Source organism: Lineus longissimus, chromosome 5 (genome assembly GCF_910592395.1).
Source record: "Lineus longissimus chromosome 5, tnLinLong1.2, whole genome shotgun sequence".
Lineage (NCBI taxonomy): Eukaryota > Metazoa > Nemertea > Pilidiophora > Heteronemertea > Lineidae > Lineus > Lineus longissimus.
In genome coordinates this window covers 15,131,712-15,149,714 of record NC_088312.1, presented here as the reverse complement: position 1 = coordinate 15,149,714, position 18,003 = coordinate 15,131,712, and the positions used below count along the sequence as shown (strand labels likewise).

Below are 18,003 nucleotides of genomic sequence, written 5' to 3'. Positions count from 1 at the left end.
TATACTTTTACTTATAGAAGACATGTAAAGTGAATTATTCAAGGACATGTTGATATTACTGTATAAATATTTCTGTGACTTAAAATTTGCGTTTTCGGTTGCAAATTGGGATGATGCGTGAGCCGTCTTAAGTTCAGCTCATTTATAGGAGCTGATAGTGAGACGAACTGAGTATACTAGTAATGTATGCATGACGACATGACATCCGCCGCCGGACGAGGAGACGGGACGAGCGGCGTCAAGTCGTATGTTTGGTACGAGCGGAATAAATTAGATTCAGCCCAATTGGAAGCCTTATTGTTATTCTTCAAAGCAGTAAGAAGCGACCGGTCGTTGCAGACATGCTGCAACAATCAATTTGCGGTAGGTTTCTGTAGATTGATGCTTGTTTCTGTCCTCAAGACGTTTAGTTCACTTGCTGTAACACTAGGTGTCTCCACGGGCACCTCGGAGATTGAAGATGGATAAATAAACACCGCTCGAAGATATGTCATCTTATTGTCCATTTCATGAACAAACTATATGGTGTCAGGGGGTTTCTATCAGCCCGATGGAAAAGACTATGAACAATCGTTCACATTAGTGTCAACCGGGTAAGTACGCTGGAACCGGACAAAACCGGCCAGAGAACTCGCCCATGATTCCCGAAAAAAATCACGAGTGTGCATTCAACATGTCTGTGTACATCGTATAGTACATTGCACACGGCTGCACTGAAAACCACTACAAGATGGCTGACTCCGGACTTCGCAAGCCAGCACCACTTTCCTTTGAGGGAAATGTAGCAGAAAACTGGCGTGTGTTCAAGAGAGAGTATGACATTTTCGTAAATGCTGGTTTTAGTGACAAAGGTGATGCAGTGAAAGCCGCAATCTTGCTCAACTTAGCAGGATCTGAGGCAATAGAACGGGAACGCTCATTTCATTATGTTCCAGGCATACCAGAGCGTGCCAACCCTGCTGGAGGCGTATTCCCTGCAGTACCTAGTAAATCACGGGATGATCCTGAAGTTCTCAAGCGTAAATTCGGTGAACTCTGTAACCCTCGCACAAACATAATCCTAGAACGTTTTAAGTTCAATTCAAGGATTCAAAAGGACGGTGAAGCATTCGTTACGTTCCTGTCGGATCTTAAAAACAAAGCCAGCTCATGCGAGTTCGGTGATCTGCATAGTTACAGTATGCCACTGTAAGGTGGTGACACCTGGCCTAAGCTCTTGGTACTACTTTCATCATGGCTGAATAAACAAGTTTAAGTTTGTGAACCCGACATTATCCTTCGTTATAACCAACATTAAAACATGGTGACAGCTTAAGGGCTCCATGAAAGAAAGAAGAAAGTACCCGAGTCACCTCCGATACAGGTCAAAGTGATAGTAAAGGCAGTAAAACCGAGAATTTGATGAGTCAAAGTGACATTGTCAATAGTGTGAAAGCATGTGCTTTTAGTGTATATGCACGGGTGTATTGCTGCATGTATAATCAACACTGAAGATGCTAGGTGGTGAACCAGACATGCCGGACATTCGTCCCGCAGCGGTTGCTGCAGTGCCTGCACCCCTGGCCCAGAGCTTTCTACCGATACAACCACCCGCTCCAATTGACTTATATGATGAGGCTAATGCTGTTGAAGGGTGGAAGTTGTGGTTGCAACTATGGGAAAACTATGCCAAACTATGCTGATTAGGAAAGAAGGGACGAGGCCTACAGAGTTGCATTGTTCAAGAGTGCGCTTGGAACGCAGGGTCTCAAGATCCTGAACGGCTTCACATTTGATGCAGCTGCTGGTGAGTCGAGCAAAAGTTTGAAGGACATTGTCAAAAAGCTCAATGATCACATCATTGGAACGGTAAATGAGACTTATGAGAGATTCAAGTTCAATTCACGTAACCAAGAGTCTGGCGAACGATTTGATACGTATCTTAGTGCTCTGAGAGAGTTGGTAAAGACTTGTAATTTCGAAAATCTGGAGGATTCACTGATTCGTGACCGAATTGTGATTGGCAACCGAGATCAGAACACTCGTCGAAAGTTATTGCAAGAACGTAAGTTGTCGTTGAAAAAGAGTATTGACATTTGCAAGTCCGCTGAGTTAGCACAGACTCAACTCAAAGTTATCGGTTCTTCTGGGACTGAAGATGTAAAAAAGGTGTCGTCACGATTCAAATCGAAACCAAAGTCGAGAGGAGGCGATACTCCAATGCCAAAGAAATACGAGCATAGTGCATCGAATCACCACACGTCGAATTGGTTGATAGACTGTCGATTTTGTGGACGGAAGCATGCTAAAGACCGTCAGGAGTGTCCCGCAAATGGACAGAAATGCCACAAATGTGGTGGTTTAAATCATTTCAAGTCAAAATGCAGGTCAAGAAGTGTACATGCAGTGGGCTACACCGATTCTGAGTATGACTCTGACGATGAGCATGATGTGATTGGGTGTGTGCATCTTGCAGAGATAAACCAAGTTTGCAATAATGACAACAAGGAGATTTACGCAGAAATGATAGTTGCGAAGAAGCGAGTGAAATTTCAATTGGACAGTGGAGCCGCTGTGAACATATTACCCGCTAAACATGTCAATAGTTCGATCAAGTTGCAAAAGTGCAACAAAGTTCTGCAAATGTGGAACGGAGCGCGTTTGGTTCCCCAAGGGAAATGCAGAATGCATGTCCGTAATCCTAAAAATAGGAAACTGTACTCCATTGAGTTTGTCATCGTGAAAGAGGACTTTGTGCCCCTTCTTGGTCTTTCTGCTGTCGAGCACATGAAACTCATCGTCGTAAATCAGGGCAATTTCAAGCGTGTAAACACAGCAAAGGCTCTTAACGATCCCGTATTGGAAGGCTATGCTGATGTGTTCGACAGGACTAAGATTGGACAGTTTCCTGGAGAGGTTCATCTCAACATTGACGATTCCATTCAACCAGTCGTACGTCCACCACGGAGTGAACCGATAGCCTTACGGGAGAGATTCAAAAAGAAACTCGATGAGCTGGTAGAAAAGGATGTACTAGCAACTGTTGAGACACCTACCGATTGGGTGAACCAATATGTCATTGCTGAAAAGCAAAATGGTGACATCAGGTTATGCATAGATCCTGGTCCATTGAACAAAGCATTGCGACGTGAGCATTATCAGCTACCCATAATAGATGATGTCCTACCGGAGCTCACGAATGCGAAAGTGTTTACGAAACTAGACTTGGCTAATTGGTATTGGCACTGTGTTCTCGACGAAGAAAGTAGCTACCTTACTACAATGCAAACCCGTTATGGCAGATATCGTTGGAAACGATTACCGTTTGGTTTGTGTGTGTCTAGTGAAATCTTTCAACGTCGATTTATACAAATCCTGAGTGGTTTGACAGGAGTGTTGTGCTTAGCAGATGACGTCTTCGCGTATGGTGTTGGGGATACTTATCAAGAGGCATGTGTAGACCATGATAAGAACATTCGCTGCTTACTTCAACGAGGACGTGAAAATGGTGTTATATTCAACTTGGATAAGGTTGAGCTATGTGAACCAAAAATAGGGTTCTCAGGACACATTCTGTCAGCGAAGGGTCTCATGGCTGATCCTCGCAAGATTGAGGCTGTGAAAGATATGCCTAAACCTACTGATCGTGCTGGTATTCAGCGATTTATCGGATTTATTCAGTACCTGGCAAAATTCTTGCCTAGACTATCAGAAACATTGACGCCACTGCGAAAGCTAATGAATTCTGAAGAAGAATTCAAGTGGACTAAAGTACATGATGCTGCTTTTGCTGAGGCAAAGACTCTTGCGACACAGGCCCCTGTGTTAGCGTATTATGACCCGAAGTTACCACTGACAATACAATGTGATGCGAGTCAGAGTGGACTTGGGACGTCCCTCTTGCAAAAAGGTCACCTGATCTACTACGCAAGTCGCGCACTTACGCCAACGGAGTGCAGGTATGCTCAGATAGAAAAAGAGATGCTTGCAGTATGCTTTTCATTACACGTATGGTAGACATACCACGGTGATTTCAGATCACAAGCCATTAGAATCGATTCTAAAGAAACCGCTCGTGTGCGCGCCAAAACGATTGCAAGGCATGCTGATGAGAATACAGCAATATGACATTGAAATAGTGTATGAAAAAGGCACAAGAATGTATGTAGCGGATACACTGTCGCGGGTAGTTGTAAAACAAGAAACACAGAAACGAAACAGAAACACAGAAACGCAGAAACGAAACGCAGAAACGAAAATCAAACGGGTTTTCATAAAAGTTGGAATCCAGAAGTATTAAGGTAGCAGGAAGGGTTGGGCGTTTGTGGTTTCTGAGTCTGAGGGGGTTGGTGTCTGTTGACTGTGCTTTAAGAGAGACTAGGCATGGCGCCAGTCTCTCTTAAAGCACAGTCAACAGGCATTTGGTCTCAGTATTTGGGTTTTGATTGCCATGACTGTACCCCTGTAAAAGTCAGAGGAGGAGAAGTTTGGAATGATGAAAGCATTGAAGAAGAAGAAATGTTATTATTGAGGAAAGCAAAATTTATTATGAGACTAGAAGGCAGTGTCCTGACTTGATTATTTTGAAAATGGCGGTCTGAACACATTAAAAGGTGGAACATGGCATTTTATCGACTTTGAAGTGTTCCGCAGTTAAAGGGAGACTATAGGCAGCAGCTAGGTAGGCAAGATAAAGTCATACAAATTTGCCAATAGGGGTCAGTCATATCTCTAGGCATGGCGCCAGTCTCTCTTAAAGCACAGTCAACAGGCATTTGGTCTTAGTATTTGGGTAAGTACAGAATCAAGGCAGCTCAGAGAGCAATGATTGAACGATGGTGTGGACAAGTCCAAGGATACTGCATCAGTCACGACCAACTTCTCATCAGAAAGCGTCACCACCAGCATATTCAATGTTCAGTTCCAACCTGTACCAGTCCAATGCACGCCTGTCATGGTCAGCAGTGGTCAGCTTAGCGCGATATGGAACATTCTTCTGAAACTCAAGCGAGGGAAGTCTGCTCATTAGCCTATCTCGCGCACTGCTCCTTCTTGTCAAACATCGTAGTGAAATCGTGGTACAGTGGGGCGTCCTCGAGGATTGCAGCTGGTCGGACAGACGTGAGGTGGAATGTGGGCGGCTGCACTTCTTCGTTGATGTGCGATGGCAGATAGCACAGTTGTTGCGTTGCATGACAGCTGAAAGTGAATGTGATATCATAGAAGTGAGGCGTTTGCAATGAGACTATAGGTGAAGTAGAAGCAAGGAGTGAAATGGGCCATCTTCCAGTGACTAATATACAGAGTAAGGGCACTGGGTGTTGTTAGATTCAGCATTGAATGTATTCCTCGTACAAGCGTGAATAGTATGGACATACAGTGAGAGGTGAGAGACCCCTATTGACTACTTCTTGTAACTTTATCTTGGATATTATATTAGTATTGAACTTCTAGCCATGGAATAATGAAGAAATTGAGGTTGTAGGCATGGAATATGAAAAATTATTCAACGGTGAAAGACATTATTCCATGAGGCTTTGCCGTGATCGCAAAGGACGCGACGCGATTGGTTCACATGCTAATGAGGTATGATAATGATAATTACCTCTATAATGCTACTTGGATAGCGACTGTGTCGTTGATTGCAACAGTGGTCAGGTCTATGTCAATTTGTGCCTGTAATGTCAATGAAGTATGATGAGGTGATGACGATAGTGCAATTATTAAATATTGGCAAGAGATCATACTACAACATAGGTCTTGTTTTTGACAGATGACTGTGCGACATTCCTATTGGGTCTTGTTAGAGTCAGCGCTGCATGTATTCCTTGTACAAGCTTGAATAGTTGTGACGGACTTTGAGGGGTGAGAGACCCCTATCGGCTACTTCGGCTAACTTTATCTTGCCTACCTAGCTGCTAGCAATAGTGCCCCTTTATCAAGACTGAAACCCACTGTGCGGGGCTAAGAAATTACCTTTATAATCCTAGTTGGATAACCACTGTGTAGATGATTTGAAGAGTGCTCTGTGAATGTGTGCCTGTAATGTCAATGAAAGTATGATGAGGTGATGACGATGGTGGAATGACGAAATATTGGAAAGAGATCTATTCCTAGAAGAACATATGTCCTGTTTTGACTAGGTGGCGCATTTTAGAATCAGCAGTGAGCACTGTGTGTAACATGGTGGATGGTGGAGGCAGCGGAGATAATAACTGTGTCGAAAGTATTGTTATAGGGCCTTCCCTAGGCCCATGGGGTTAAATTTACAATCCACGATTGAAAAGACGTAGTTTGATCGCATTCAACTATAAATCCATTGAACAGTTGTGTTCCTTTAGTCAACCGATGACCTTTTGTTGGGCCATGATCGGGGATTGTAAACTGTAAATGTATTATGGACTGGGAGAGGGGGGAAACACAAGTGAAATAGACCAAAACAAGTGATTTTGGGGCTTTGGTTTAGACGCTTGCCCCACATGCGCCATGCGGGATTATACGGTTCATCATCATCATGTGAACTTCATCTACATGATCTAGTGCTGTTATTGGTCATGGTACATGGTAGGCCTAATCATCATGGCTATATGTTTCAGGAAAAGCTCGGAGTAAAATGAACTGCCGATGAATAATGATGTTGTTCATGTTTACCATGTTTACTAGTACATAGCCATAGGGTATGCACTTGCCAGTGCACTTTCTGCACGTCGTCATGGTCATGTGTGATACCTTGCATATTTTGTTTTTTGAATGCGCATGCTTTTTGGGCAAAATCACTTGTACCAACACTAATGAATAATGTCTTCTTATCCCTATGACTCCATACACAGTGAGGGCATTGTCCCATTCCCATCAAATGGTAACTTATTGTACCGTATTCGGGTGGAAGTTGGGGAGCAGATACCTACCGTTGCACGCCTGTCATAAATCAGCAGTGATGAGCTTAGCGCGATATGGAACATTCTTCAGAAACTCAAACGAGGGAAGTCTGCTCATTAGCATATCTTGCGCACTGCTCCTTCTTGTCAAACATCGTAGTGAAATCGTAATGGAAAACGTCTGGCTTTGCCCCAGACGTTGAGACTAATAAGTGAAGAACTAATAGGTAAAGAACTTCTACTTGCGCGAGACTGCTCTGATAAAATTATCATTGCAGAGACTACGGTGACGTACACATATATTTTTTACAATCAAAAATGCCCTCAAAAGACGACATGGAATGATTATTTTATTGATATTTCCTACTATATACCTTCCAATTATCACTTTATACAAATAGATCGGCGTTAGGTCGCATGCTTTTCTTTCCTGGTGACACTATAAAGCAAAATAGTTGCAACCCCGTAAATGCGCTATAAGTCCAATAATAAGTGACGGTGACCCGTTATAAATGTTTCGCCAGCTTCGCTTTTTTGCCGCTACGCGGCGCGTTGGGCCCTTGCGTCAAGCGGCACGCCGATACTTTCCTTGCCCAATCCGTTGTTATTGTCGTTTAAAAGTAAAATCTGAGGTTGGTGGGTTGCGGCCAGCCGGAATGCAATAGAGTTGTTGAGGGGATACATGGAGCAACTTGGGGGGGGGGGGGGGGGGAGGTGGCGGCACGATATGGGTGAAGTCTTTTGAGGTGGTGGTGTAGTACTTTGGTAGGTTCGATTCGATTCCTACAGCATGTTATTTTAAATGAAGGTGCAATGCAACATCTTGCCTTGTAGTGTTCAATTTACATGAAGTACCAGGATCATCCTACAAATCCCGTCTGATGCAGCACTAAATGCAAGGTACGGTACCAGTACATGGGTGAATCATTTCGACGTTATGTGAGACGTGAGAGACCAATTTTGGCGACTAGAATAGAGTAAAGTGGGGGGGGGGGGGGGGGACGGGCGGGCGGGCGGGCACTAGACTTGGACTTGGAGTAACTCAATCTTGCCTGCCCAGCTGCTGCCTTTAAATAGTCCCTTTAAATATCTGTTTATGTTAATGAGGTTGCAGTAGGGAAGTTCAGCCTAGTGTCGTGCACAGGCCTTGGAATGTACAAAAGAACAGGACTCGCTACTCGAAGGACTATTTTCTATTTACGCCGTGTAGTACATACATGTAGTGTATTGGGGAGGTCAGTGTAAATAGAAAATAGTCCTTCGAATAGAGAGTCATGTTCTATTGTACATTCCTAGCAGGCCTATGGTCGTGTTCTGGTCATTGGTCATGCAGACTTACTGGCGGCTCATATCGATCATAAAGTCCTCATGCCCTACAGATGGTGGATCGGCATGGTCATGGGTTAGATTCCTGTCCTCGAGATTGAGTGGTGCTTTGGTCATCACTCATTGGTAGACCCATCTGCAGTGCGTCAGTGATCGGGAAGGAGGACCATTTTGTCTTGGAGGCAGAGCCTTTTTAATTGAGATGAAGATGACAACTGATGGAAATTAACATCATTCAGATATGGATGACTCATGGCCCAAGACTGACAGGATGACATCTTTGAGTCCAGCTAAAGCATAACCAGTAACAATGATTTTCAATGGATCACTTTCTTCTTTAATATGAAAATACATGTAAAAAACTAAACCAGTAAACAACATAGAATTTCTAATTTCAAAGTAGATCAACACAAAACTGGCCCATTAGGGGCACTTTAAAACTACGGAGTGTCCCAGAAATTATGCTTGGTGAAGAAGTAAATGTTACAACACCAGTTACATGACTAATATCAGCCTATGAGCACATGCTTCAATATGTCCCTGAGTAAAGCAGTTTATTGCTTCCTGTGCCTAGTCAGCATCAAGGCCTATTGCAGAATTGTAGCGGGAAACTTTCTGGGACACTGTAGCACTACATGATAAGAGACCATACAAATAAAATTTTCTACCTACATAAATCCTTGTCAATAACATGACCATTTGCAAAGATTAAGTCAAATGGCCAGGGGCAAATGAGAACACCTGCAGGTACATGTACACCGACCGAGGACGTGAAGTAGGCCTACTTGTCATGCTGCCCTGGTGGCCACATTTGGAATTCGATTTTGCCAAAATGCTGCCCGAAGTTTTAGTGTTACGATACATGACGGTGAAAATACACCACATGTAGTATGAATCAAGCAATGTGATAAATGATTTGAATTAAAATTTACAAAAACAACAAAAAAGAGAATTGAAAATATGAATAGTATCCCGAAAAATTACCATGTGTGAATACCAGTTAAAACCAGGGATATGGTCCAGTAAATAAATCAATTAAGTGCTCTATTAGATTTGCACCACAAAAACGTACATCATCAAAATATGTCTAGGACAGGCAAAAAGATGGATAGCTCCGATCATTACAATATCACCACTCTGGCAGTTCATGATGACAATTCTAGACACGAAATAAATCAATCAATGAATATGGATTGCATCACAGAACACCACCATGACCACCAGCAGACCATTTAAAATCCATTTTAATTCTATGCTAACCTTTGATATGGTACACTCAGGTACAGTAAATAAATCGTTTACAGTGCGCTCTAAAACTGCACCACAAAACAGGCGCATCAACAAAATATGCATGGGACAAACGAAATAAAACGGACAGTTCAGATCATTACAATTTTACCACAATCAATCACATCAGTGCAGCAGTATGGCTTTAAAATCTTCATAGATAATGTACAGTGTACATAAAGAGATGAGTGTACATTGAGTGTACATACGTGTACAAATAGAAATTCACCATTCTGACTACTAGTATAAATGCTCCAGCATCCACTAGTATGGTGATAATATGACCCTGCACTGCAGACTCTGTCCCCCGAGATACTCCACTGGGCCACTAGTATTTTGAGTCGAAAAAGACCAGGAAAGAAGCATAACCTCAATTAGGCCGGCCCAAACTAATTGTCTGTTTGCAGTAACCCTACCCAAGGTACATGTCTTCACACCGGCAAGGTACTAGCTAGTAGGTAGGCAAATAGTTTTGATAATTCTCAGTGATTTTGTAGGTGAAAATGAAAGAAAAACTCCAATAAGAACTTTTGGGGTCGGTCGGGTTACGGCAAACAAACAATACATCTGGTCCAGCCTAATAACAGAAAAAGGGTTTTCTCTTCGAACTAACAATGGGGAATTTCACGTTCAATATCAACTCAGAAATCATTGTGTTTCCTTAACCCCAAGACTTGTCAACTGCTCTCGTGCTTCTCCACTTAGCAATGGCAACGTGTTCTTTTCAATCACAAGGTCCACAGGTTTAATATCGGGATATTTTGTCTTTACACATGCTAGCCTGAAGTGAAAGAAAATGTTCTGCTTTTTTGTTTTTTTCACATTCTGACCATTTTCTTTCACATAAAATTCCCTTGGTCCATGCGTTCGCACAACGTACTGCTGTCTGTCCACAGCAACGTAGTTGGCATCATCTGGGCGGACTATTGTCATCTTGCAACCAGCATCCAGAGGTTGCTGGCAACCATAACAAATGCGTGCTTTTGTTTGGGAATGCAGCAATACGTGAAACCCATCTGCTTGCTCTGATGGGATTTCACTGTTGAAACTGTGGGCTGGGTCTACAATCCTCTCTGGTGTCAATGGAGGTGCACGGAAGTTCCCAGCACGCCGAGATGGCTTTCCCGATTTTTTCCCTGCCCCCTTGGTAACGTTAGTGTTCAACATTGCCGATAAATTGGCTCCACCTTTTCTCTTGTTTCGCCACTGAAGGAATTGTGGCAACATACCCACCACTTCCCCTACAGCCAAGGAATGGGCGCACACGTTCATCGATTTGTATTGGCAGCACTTGTCATCGCACGCTATCCGGCCGGATGCAGCTGAAAACTCAACAAAATGTGGAGCTTTTGAAGAGTCACTTCGAACCATCCTTGCATAGGTGACACCTGGAGCACTTGTTATGTCAGATGACTCATTTTTGACAATGCCTGCTGCTTTTTTCCACATTGACTTCAGCATCTCATCAGGTAGTGTCAACAGATCTGCATCCTTGTAGTGAACAGAGAGGCAAGGATCCTGGCTTTGAATTTCATCAGCATCGGCATCAACAGTTCCCTTCCAAAGACTTTTTGTAGGAGAGTGGTCCGTTCTTCTTCCGTCATCTTTTTCCACTCAACTGGATCGACCTCCAAATGTTGAAACTTTGGAGCAAGTCTGTACTCCCCGCAGCCTCGGACAGCTTTCTTAGCCTCATTGTACTGGCAGATCACGAACTGATGGAGTTTTTCATTAAAATCTGGGAGAGAGTTTTTCTTGTGTCCTACCCACTGTTTGAGGGAGTTGTTGAGACTCTCATTTCCATTCGTTGTGAAACGGCGTCCTTGCCAATTGTCAGCTTTGCGTACACACTCTATCATTCGGGCCTTGAAGCTCTCCGCCTGATGCTTACTGAACCAACGGTAAAAACCTGGGGCAATCGCCTGCCATTTGTCTTCACGCTGTCCTAGTCTAACATCGAAATCTTCACTGTCATGAGCATCAACTAGACCCTTAATTAGGACTGTTCCCTCCTGGAAGCCAAATATATCCCTTAGCAGCACCTTCTTCACTAATGCGGAGACATACAGTTTTGTCGCCATGTATCTTTCTATATTGGCCTTTTTGTGAATCCAACAGAGGAGGTTAATGGAATCTGGGAATTCAGCAACAATGGCATTCAGGAGGGCCACCTCACCATCTGTTCCAAATGCCTGTATATGGCGAAGGGCAGGATTAAGTCGCTGTAGGCATGTCATGAAATAGTAATAGTTGTCCATTTCGCGTTTATGGTGGACAAATGACGGCCCCACGAAAAATGGATGCGTTCCTGTTTTAGCAGAAACCAGCACTGGATGTTGCAAAGTCGTCACTGTCACATAGAAATTTCCCAACTCAAATGTTGGGTCGATGCCAAATACAGAAAACTCCTCTGGATGAGTCAGGAATTTTTCTGCATCACGCAGCTGCTCTCTTGTGGCCAACATATATTGCAAAGTTGGCTCAAAACCTGTTTTTGTTTGTTCAGTCTGAATGTGGCCCAATGTCAGTTCGTGTAAAAATTCACCAGTTTGTTGGCTCTTAAGACTGTCAATGAGAACAGTCAACCCATCCTTAACATGATTCTGCTTGAACCTGCTGGCATTGTATATCTGGGTGGTATTCCTTGGCTCCTCAGAAACACTACGACTGTTATCACCCCCACACTCAGTATACACCTCATGGTAAATATTCTTGGACTTACTCCTGGCCTCCGTTCCTTTCTGCACTTTCGCATTAATGGACTCAATCGTAGTTGGATCAGTTCGGTGATATGCACCCTTCATCTTCACAGCGTTACCATGGCATGGTAGGTACACTTCACTGCTGTCGCCTTCATGAAAGTACTGCACGACTGCATATCTGCCCGCATTGTTATTATCGTCTAAAAGAGTAGTAATTATCCGAGAGAATCTTCGACCCAACTTCTCTTTTGTGCCCTTGTGAATGCCATACTGGCGCAATAGTGTGTACTGTCTCTTACCACGAACATCTGCTGCTGCCGAGGAAGAGACACCTACTACTTCTCCATCGCTGACATCCACCCAGAATTTTCTCCTTGGCATGCTGGTTAGCCAAGCCCCATTATCATCAGCAAATAACGATTTATATTTGACAGACTGCAGATCTATCAAGAACACAGCATTCTTTCTAACTCCAATCGGTTTTTTTACACTAACAATACCATCCAATGGATCATGTAGAAGAAGGCAAAAGAGTTCTTTGGCAGTTAGACCAGTTTTTACTTCTGAGACAATTGGCATGGTTTTATCTCCATCATAATACTTGATGCCAGGCGAACTCGTACCTGCAGCAGCCAAACTAGTTGTAGTTTTTGTACCTGCAGCAGCCGAAGCAGTTGTATTCTTCTAGACAAATTCAAAGTCTGTGGACCTGGAAGAAGAGCAGAACTGTCAATATTTACTCAGCAAAGCCAACACATCCATTATGTTTAAGTCTGCTGTCACATAATGCAATTTCACTTTTCTTTTTTTTGCACGTCACACTTTATGTTTTCTTTCATTCCTGGGAAAGCACACCACAACAAACAGTGCATGCTTTATGGCATGCAATATCCTGTTGCCTACTGTCTTGGACATGTCGCATCCTGTCTTTAGCTCTAGTCAGGTCAGGGCCCGGCCCGATTGGAATTGATGCATACCACCAGGGCTGTTCAGCCGACCACATTCTTTATGTTAAAATGCACTTGCAGGCAAGTATAAATATGACACTGGGATGTATGGGAGATTGACATCATCGTTCTGTGAGTAACGTAAAACCGATATAGGTTTCTGGTTGAGTGATTCTTATTGGCATTGTGCCACGATTTCCTTTCATTTAGTGCGTCTAGTGTCAGGCCAGGTGGCAGCACCATATAATGTCTGTTCTGGTTTTTTCCCCACTACCAATATTCAGTATAAAGGTGCTGCAAAGACCACTGAGGCCAAAAGAACACATGGGGACGCTTACCTGTTGTAGGACAATCGCCTTGTTGACTGGCTGCCAAGATCTTGAAGTTTAATGGGGTCTTTGGGCTCACTGTCACTGCAACAAAGAGTAAAAATCATAAACTGAGGATGCTCTTTTGACTTAAAACAGACACATATGGAAAGATTTTTCTTTTCTGTTTCTCACACAATGCATGCACTGAAGAGCAATTCAAAATGTGCTAATCAATTCTTGTTTTTCAACAACCAACTGGCCTAGCAGACAAAGCATTCTTGAATGAAGGTGATAAAAGTCAGGAGAACACACAGCAAGGACACCTACCTGTTGAAGGACAATCCCTTTGTTGGCCCGCTGTCCAGTTCTGGAAGTTCGAATGTGTCGTTTGGGTCACTGTCACTGCAAATAAAAGTAAAAATCATATGAAGTTTGCTTATCAGTTCTTGCTATATTGAACTACCAACTGGCCAAGCGGACAAAGCATTCTTGAATGAAGGTGATAAAGTCTGGCCAGGCCTAGAGAGAACACACAGCAAGGACACCTACCTGTTGAAGGACGATATCTTTGTTGGCCTGTTGGCAAGGTATTGAAGTTTAATGCGGTCTTTGGGGTCCCTGTCACTGCAAGAAAGAGTAAAAATCATATGAAGTTTGCTGATCAGTTCTTGCTATATTGAACTACCAACTGGCCAAGCACTAGCAGACAAAATATATTCTTGAATGAAGGTGATAAAAATCAGGAGAACACACAGCAAGGACACCTACCTGTTGAAGGACAATCGCTTTGTTGGCCCGCTGTCCATGTCTGAAGGTTCGAGGATCTCGTTTGGGTCACTGTCACTACAAGAAAAAGTTAAAATTGAATGACATGTAAGCTTGTATGTAATGAAAGCGGTATTTTGATTTGAAAAAAAGGTTGTTCTTTTCAGTAGGCTGTTTTCAAAACAGTGGACAATTCAAAATGTGCTGCTTATCTTAGGTATTAGGATGTGATTGCCTCTTTGATACAGAGACTAAGATAAGCAGCACATTTTGAATTGTCCACTGTTTTGAAAACAGCTTACTGAAAAGAACAACCTTTTTTTCAAATCAAAATACCGCTTTCATTACATACAAGCTTACATGTCATTCAATTTTAACTTTTAACTCCATATTTTATTTGATTGGTGTTGATTCTGAAAGAAAAAAAAATAACTTTGCTCAAGTCAGTGTTGAATAGACATTGAAAAGTGTCAGGTATTAGGATGTGATTGCCTCTTTGATACAGAGACTGACACTTTTCAATGTCTATTCAACACTGACTTGAGCAAAGTTATTTTTTTTTCTTTTAGAATCAACACCAATCAAATAAAATATGGAGTTTAGTCAATAGTGCAGCTGTACAGCCGCTCTTAATCCAAATAGTTTTCAAGGTTAAATGGTGCCAGTTTTAGTGCATAGACTTACTCGTCAATATTAATGGGGTTGCGATGTGATCCAGTCTCCAGTCGTCTCCTCTTAGGCAATGCTGATTCAGCCACTGCATCTCTGTAAGTGTAACAACAAAAATAGGAGAATGGTTACATTGATAAGGGGTGAAGATATAGCCGGCCAGAATACGCAGATTCATAATCCAAATGCAATTTTGTATAGAATTTTCAAGTGGACCTCCATTGTCAATTAAATAAATCTTCAATCCGTGCCTTGGATTATCCTGACCGGACCAGAGCTCAGAACCTCTCTAATATTGACTTTAATAGGCCTACCAAGTTTCAGCAAATTCGTACGCATAATAAACGCACTACGGCACTACAAATGGATTTCTATTTTTATCGGACCACGATAAAATTGAACGGGCCCTCCCATAACCATCATACCTAGTAAATCAAATCCTGAAAAACACGTTGGACGTTCAATTTCAAGGCTTATCAATCACATCATACAACCAGTCAGTCCGGTGTGTAGGCTTTGCCTAAATGGGTAGGCCTACAAAAGATTTGCAATAAGTGGTCTTCTGCTGTCAGTCAAATGGCCCTCCCCCCAATGGCACAGGTTGCTACACTCAGCAGCTAGTGATACCCTGATTAGAGTCACACAGCCCACACAAAAACATGCGCTGCGTACATGCTGCAATGCATAGACCAGGGCCTAACGTTGCATGTAGCAACACGCTGTGCTGCACAGCGTGCAGCTGCTGCAGTGCCAGTGTTGAACTTATTACTTGTAGGCCTATAGCTAAAAAAGAGCATGTAGGAGAATCAAGACACAATATCACTTGTTGACAATTTTCACGTCAGATTTACCTATTAGTTCCTCTATTCTGCAAATAGAAATTCCGGTAGAAATTGGGAAATTTCTCCGGCGAGAATGAAAACCCCTCCTCGGACATGTTGGGGATGCTCCATGTGCTTGCACCACGATATGTCGATGGTGTCCAGTCAAAACGGCCAATCTGCGCACACGTTGATGAGGCTAAAATGGGTATTGGGAAATGAGCATTCCTCCTTCCATTCCGACTGAATACCAGTTTTAGTTACACCCGCGTTCGCGGCCACAACCATGGCAACAAGATGGAGTCTGCAGACCAGAATTCGCCACAAGACTGGTTTCTGCGTTTCGTTTCTGTGTTTCTGTGTTTCTGTTTCGTTTCTGTGTTTCTTGTTTTACAACTACCCCACTGTCGCGCGCTTATTTGCCAAATGAAGGCAAACAAACTGAATACGAAGCTGTGAACGCCACAAAAACGCTTCCTATTCGTGAGGAAAGACTAGACGAGTTGCGCAATGAAACAGTCAAGGATGATGAGCTGAAAGTTTTGAAAGAAACTGTACTCAAAGGATGGCCTACTAGCATCCGAGCTGTTCCTCAAAGGATTAGACACTACTTCTCCATCCGAGATTAGATCTCTACTGAAGGTGATCTTGTTTTCCGTGGATTGAGAGTGATTGTACCAGCGAGTATGCAGAAGACAATGTGTAGTCTAGTTCACTCATCTCACATTGGTATTGACGGCTGCATTGGTAGAGCCCGCGAAGCTCTTTACTGGCCGGGAATGACTGTTGAAATTAAACTCAAAGTGAGCCAATATGCAGTGTGCAGAGAATTCGAGACAAAACAGCAGAAAGAAACCCTGGTGAACCATGAAATTCCTGAGCGTCCTTGGCAAAACATTGGTACAGATTTATTTGATTTTGAAGGAAAGAAATTCCTGATCACTGTTGATTACCTAAGCAACTTTTGGGAAATCGATCGAATGAAGGACACAAAGGCCGAGGCGGTGATTCTCAAACTCAAGAACCATTTTGCGCGTTATGGTTCTCCTGAAAAGGTGATTAGTGATGGAGGTCCACCATACGATTCTCATGAATTTCGAAGATTTGCGAAAGACTGGGACTTTAAGCATGACATAACAGATCCTTACCATCCGCAGAGCAATGGAAAAATTGAGTCCGCTGTCAAATCCGCTAAGAAAATTCTGAGGAAAGCGCTAAAGTCAAAATCAGATCCGTATTTGGCAATTCTTGATCAGAGAAATACCCCGTCGCAAGTACTTGGTAATAGTCAAGTCCAACGCTTGCATTGTAGAAGAACCAGGACACTTTTACCAACCCGATCAGAACTGCTGAAACCAGAAACTGTAGACTGGAAGAAAACCAAGGAAGATATTGAGACTAGTCAAGAAAAACAACGGCATTATTATGATAGAAATGCAAAGGACTTGACCCCATTGCATCCGGGAGATACTGTTCGTCTTCAACCAATGCGAAAAGGAGAAAAATCATGGAAAAGGGCAAAAGTGACCAAACAACTCAAAGATCGGTCTTATGAAGTCGATACCGGAGATCGAATACTGAGGCGTAATCGTTGTACATCTGAAGAAAACGGAGGAAAATCCACCACCAATGGAACAATCCGTGGAACTGTCACAACCAGACATGCCAGAGACAGAGAACAATCCTACCATGGACAATCATAGCGATGAGATTCAGAACAATCAGGAGTTGGTACGTGTAGAATCACATGCGTCTGGTACCGAGCCAGAAATCCGTACAACCAGATCTGGAAGAATTGTACGTAAACCCAAAAGATACGAGGAGTAACATATTTGTGAATAGTTATGGAAATGAAGTGCTAGTAACCTCTCTTTCCAGTCTTGCTACTAATTCAAATGCCTGTGAAATTGTGGGTCATAAAAGTTCTTGGAGGTATAAGTTACAGTTCAGTTATATTGTTGCATTTAGACAAGTTTTATAGTAACTTGGTGTTGGACAGTTTAATTGTTTGGTGCATTAGACAAGTTTTGTAGTAACTTGGTGTTGGACAGTTTAATTGTGAGTGGACAGTATTATTATCAGAACAGTCATCTAAAGGAAAGAGGATGTTACAGTATGCCTCTGTAAGGTGGTGACACCTGGCCTAAGCTCTTGGTACTACTTTCATCATGGCTGAATAAACAAGTTTAAGTTTGTGAACCCGACTTTATCCTTCGTTATAACCAACATTAAAACATGCATGACCAAATGGTCCGAGATAGGATTGTGACCGGTTTACGCAAAGAAAACGTCAGAAAAATTCTACTCTGGGAAAACGA

General features: G+C 42.8%; 3 protein-coding genes across 3 annotated transcripts; 2 read left to right on the top strand and 1 right to left on the bottom strand.

The window, feature by feature from the left end:
* Positions 1-730: 730 nt before the first annotated feature.
* On the top strand, positions 731-3,996 carry LOC135488545 (uncharacterized protein K02A2.6-like). The gene is made up of 2 exons (XM_064773181.1): positions 731-1,178; positions 1,781-3,996. Exons 1-2 carry the CDS (start codon positions 731-733, stop codon positions 3,994-3,996), a joined length of 2,664 nt encoding a protein of 887 aa, XP_064629251.1.
* A 6,949-nt stretch (positions 3,997-10,945) lies between these two features.
* Positions 10,946-12,846, bottom strand: LOC135488544 (uncharacterized). The gene has a single exon (XM_064773180.1). It carries the CDS (start codon positions 12,749-12,751, stop codon positions 10,946-10,948), a length of 1,806 nt encoding a protein of 601 aa, XP_064629250.1. The 5' UTR covers positions 12,752-12,846.
* Positions 12,847-16,464: 3,618 nt separating this feature from the next.
* Positions 16,465-17,388, top strand: LOC135488543 (uncharacterized protein K02A2.6-like). Its single transcript, XM_064773179.1, has one exon. The coding sequence runs from the start codon at positions 16,465-16,467 to the stop codon at positions 17,386-17,388; it is 924 nt and encodes a 307-aa protein (XP_064629249.1).
* The last annotated feature ends 615 nt before the right edge of the window (positions 17,389-18,003 follow it).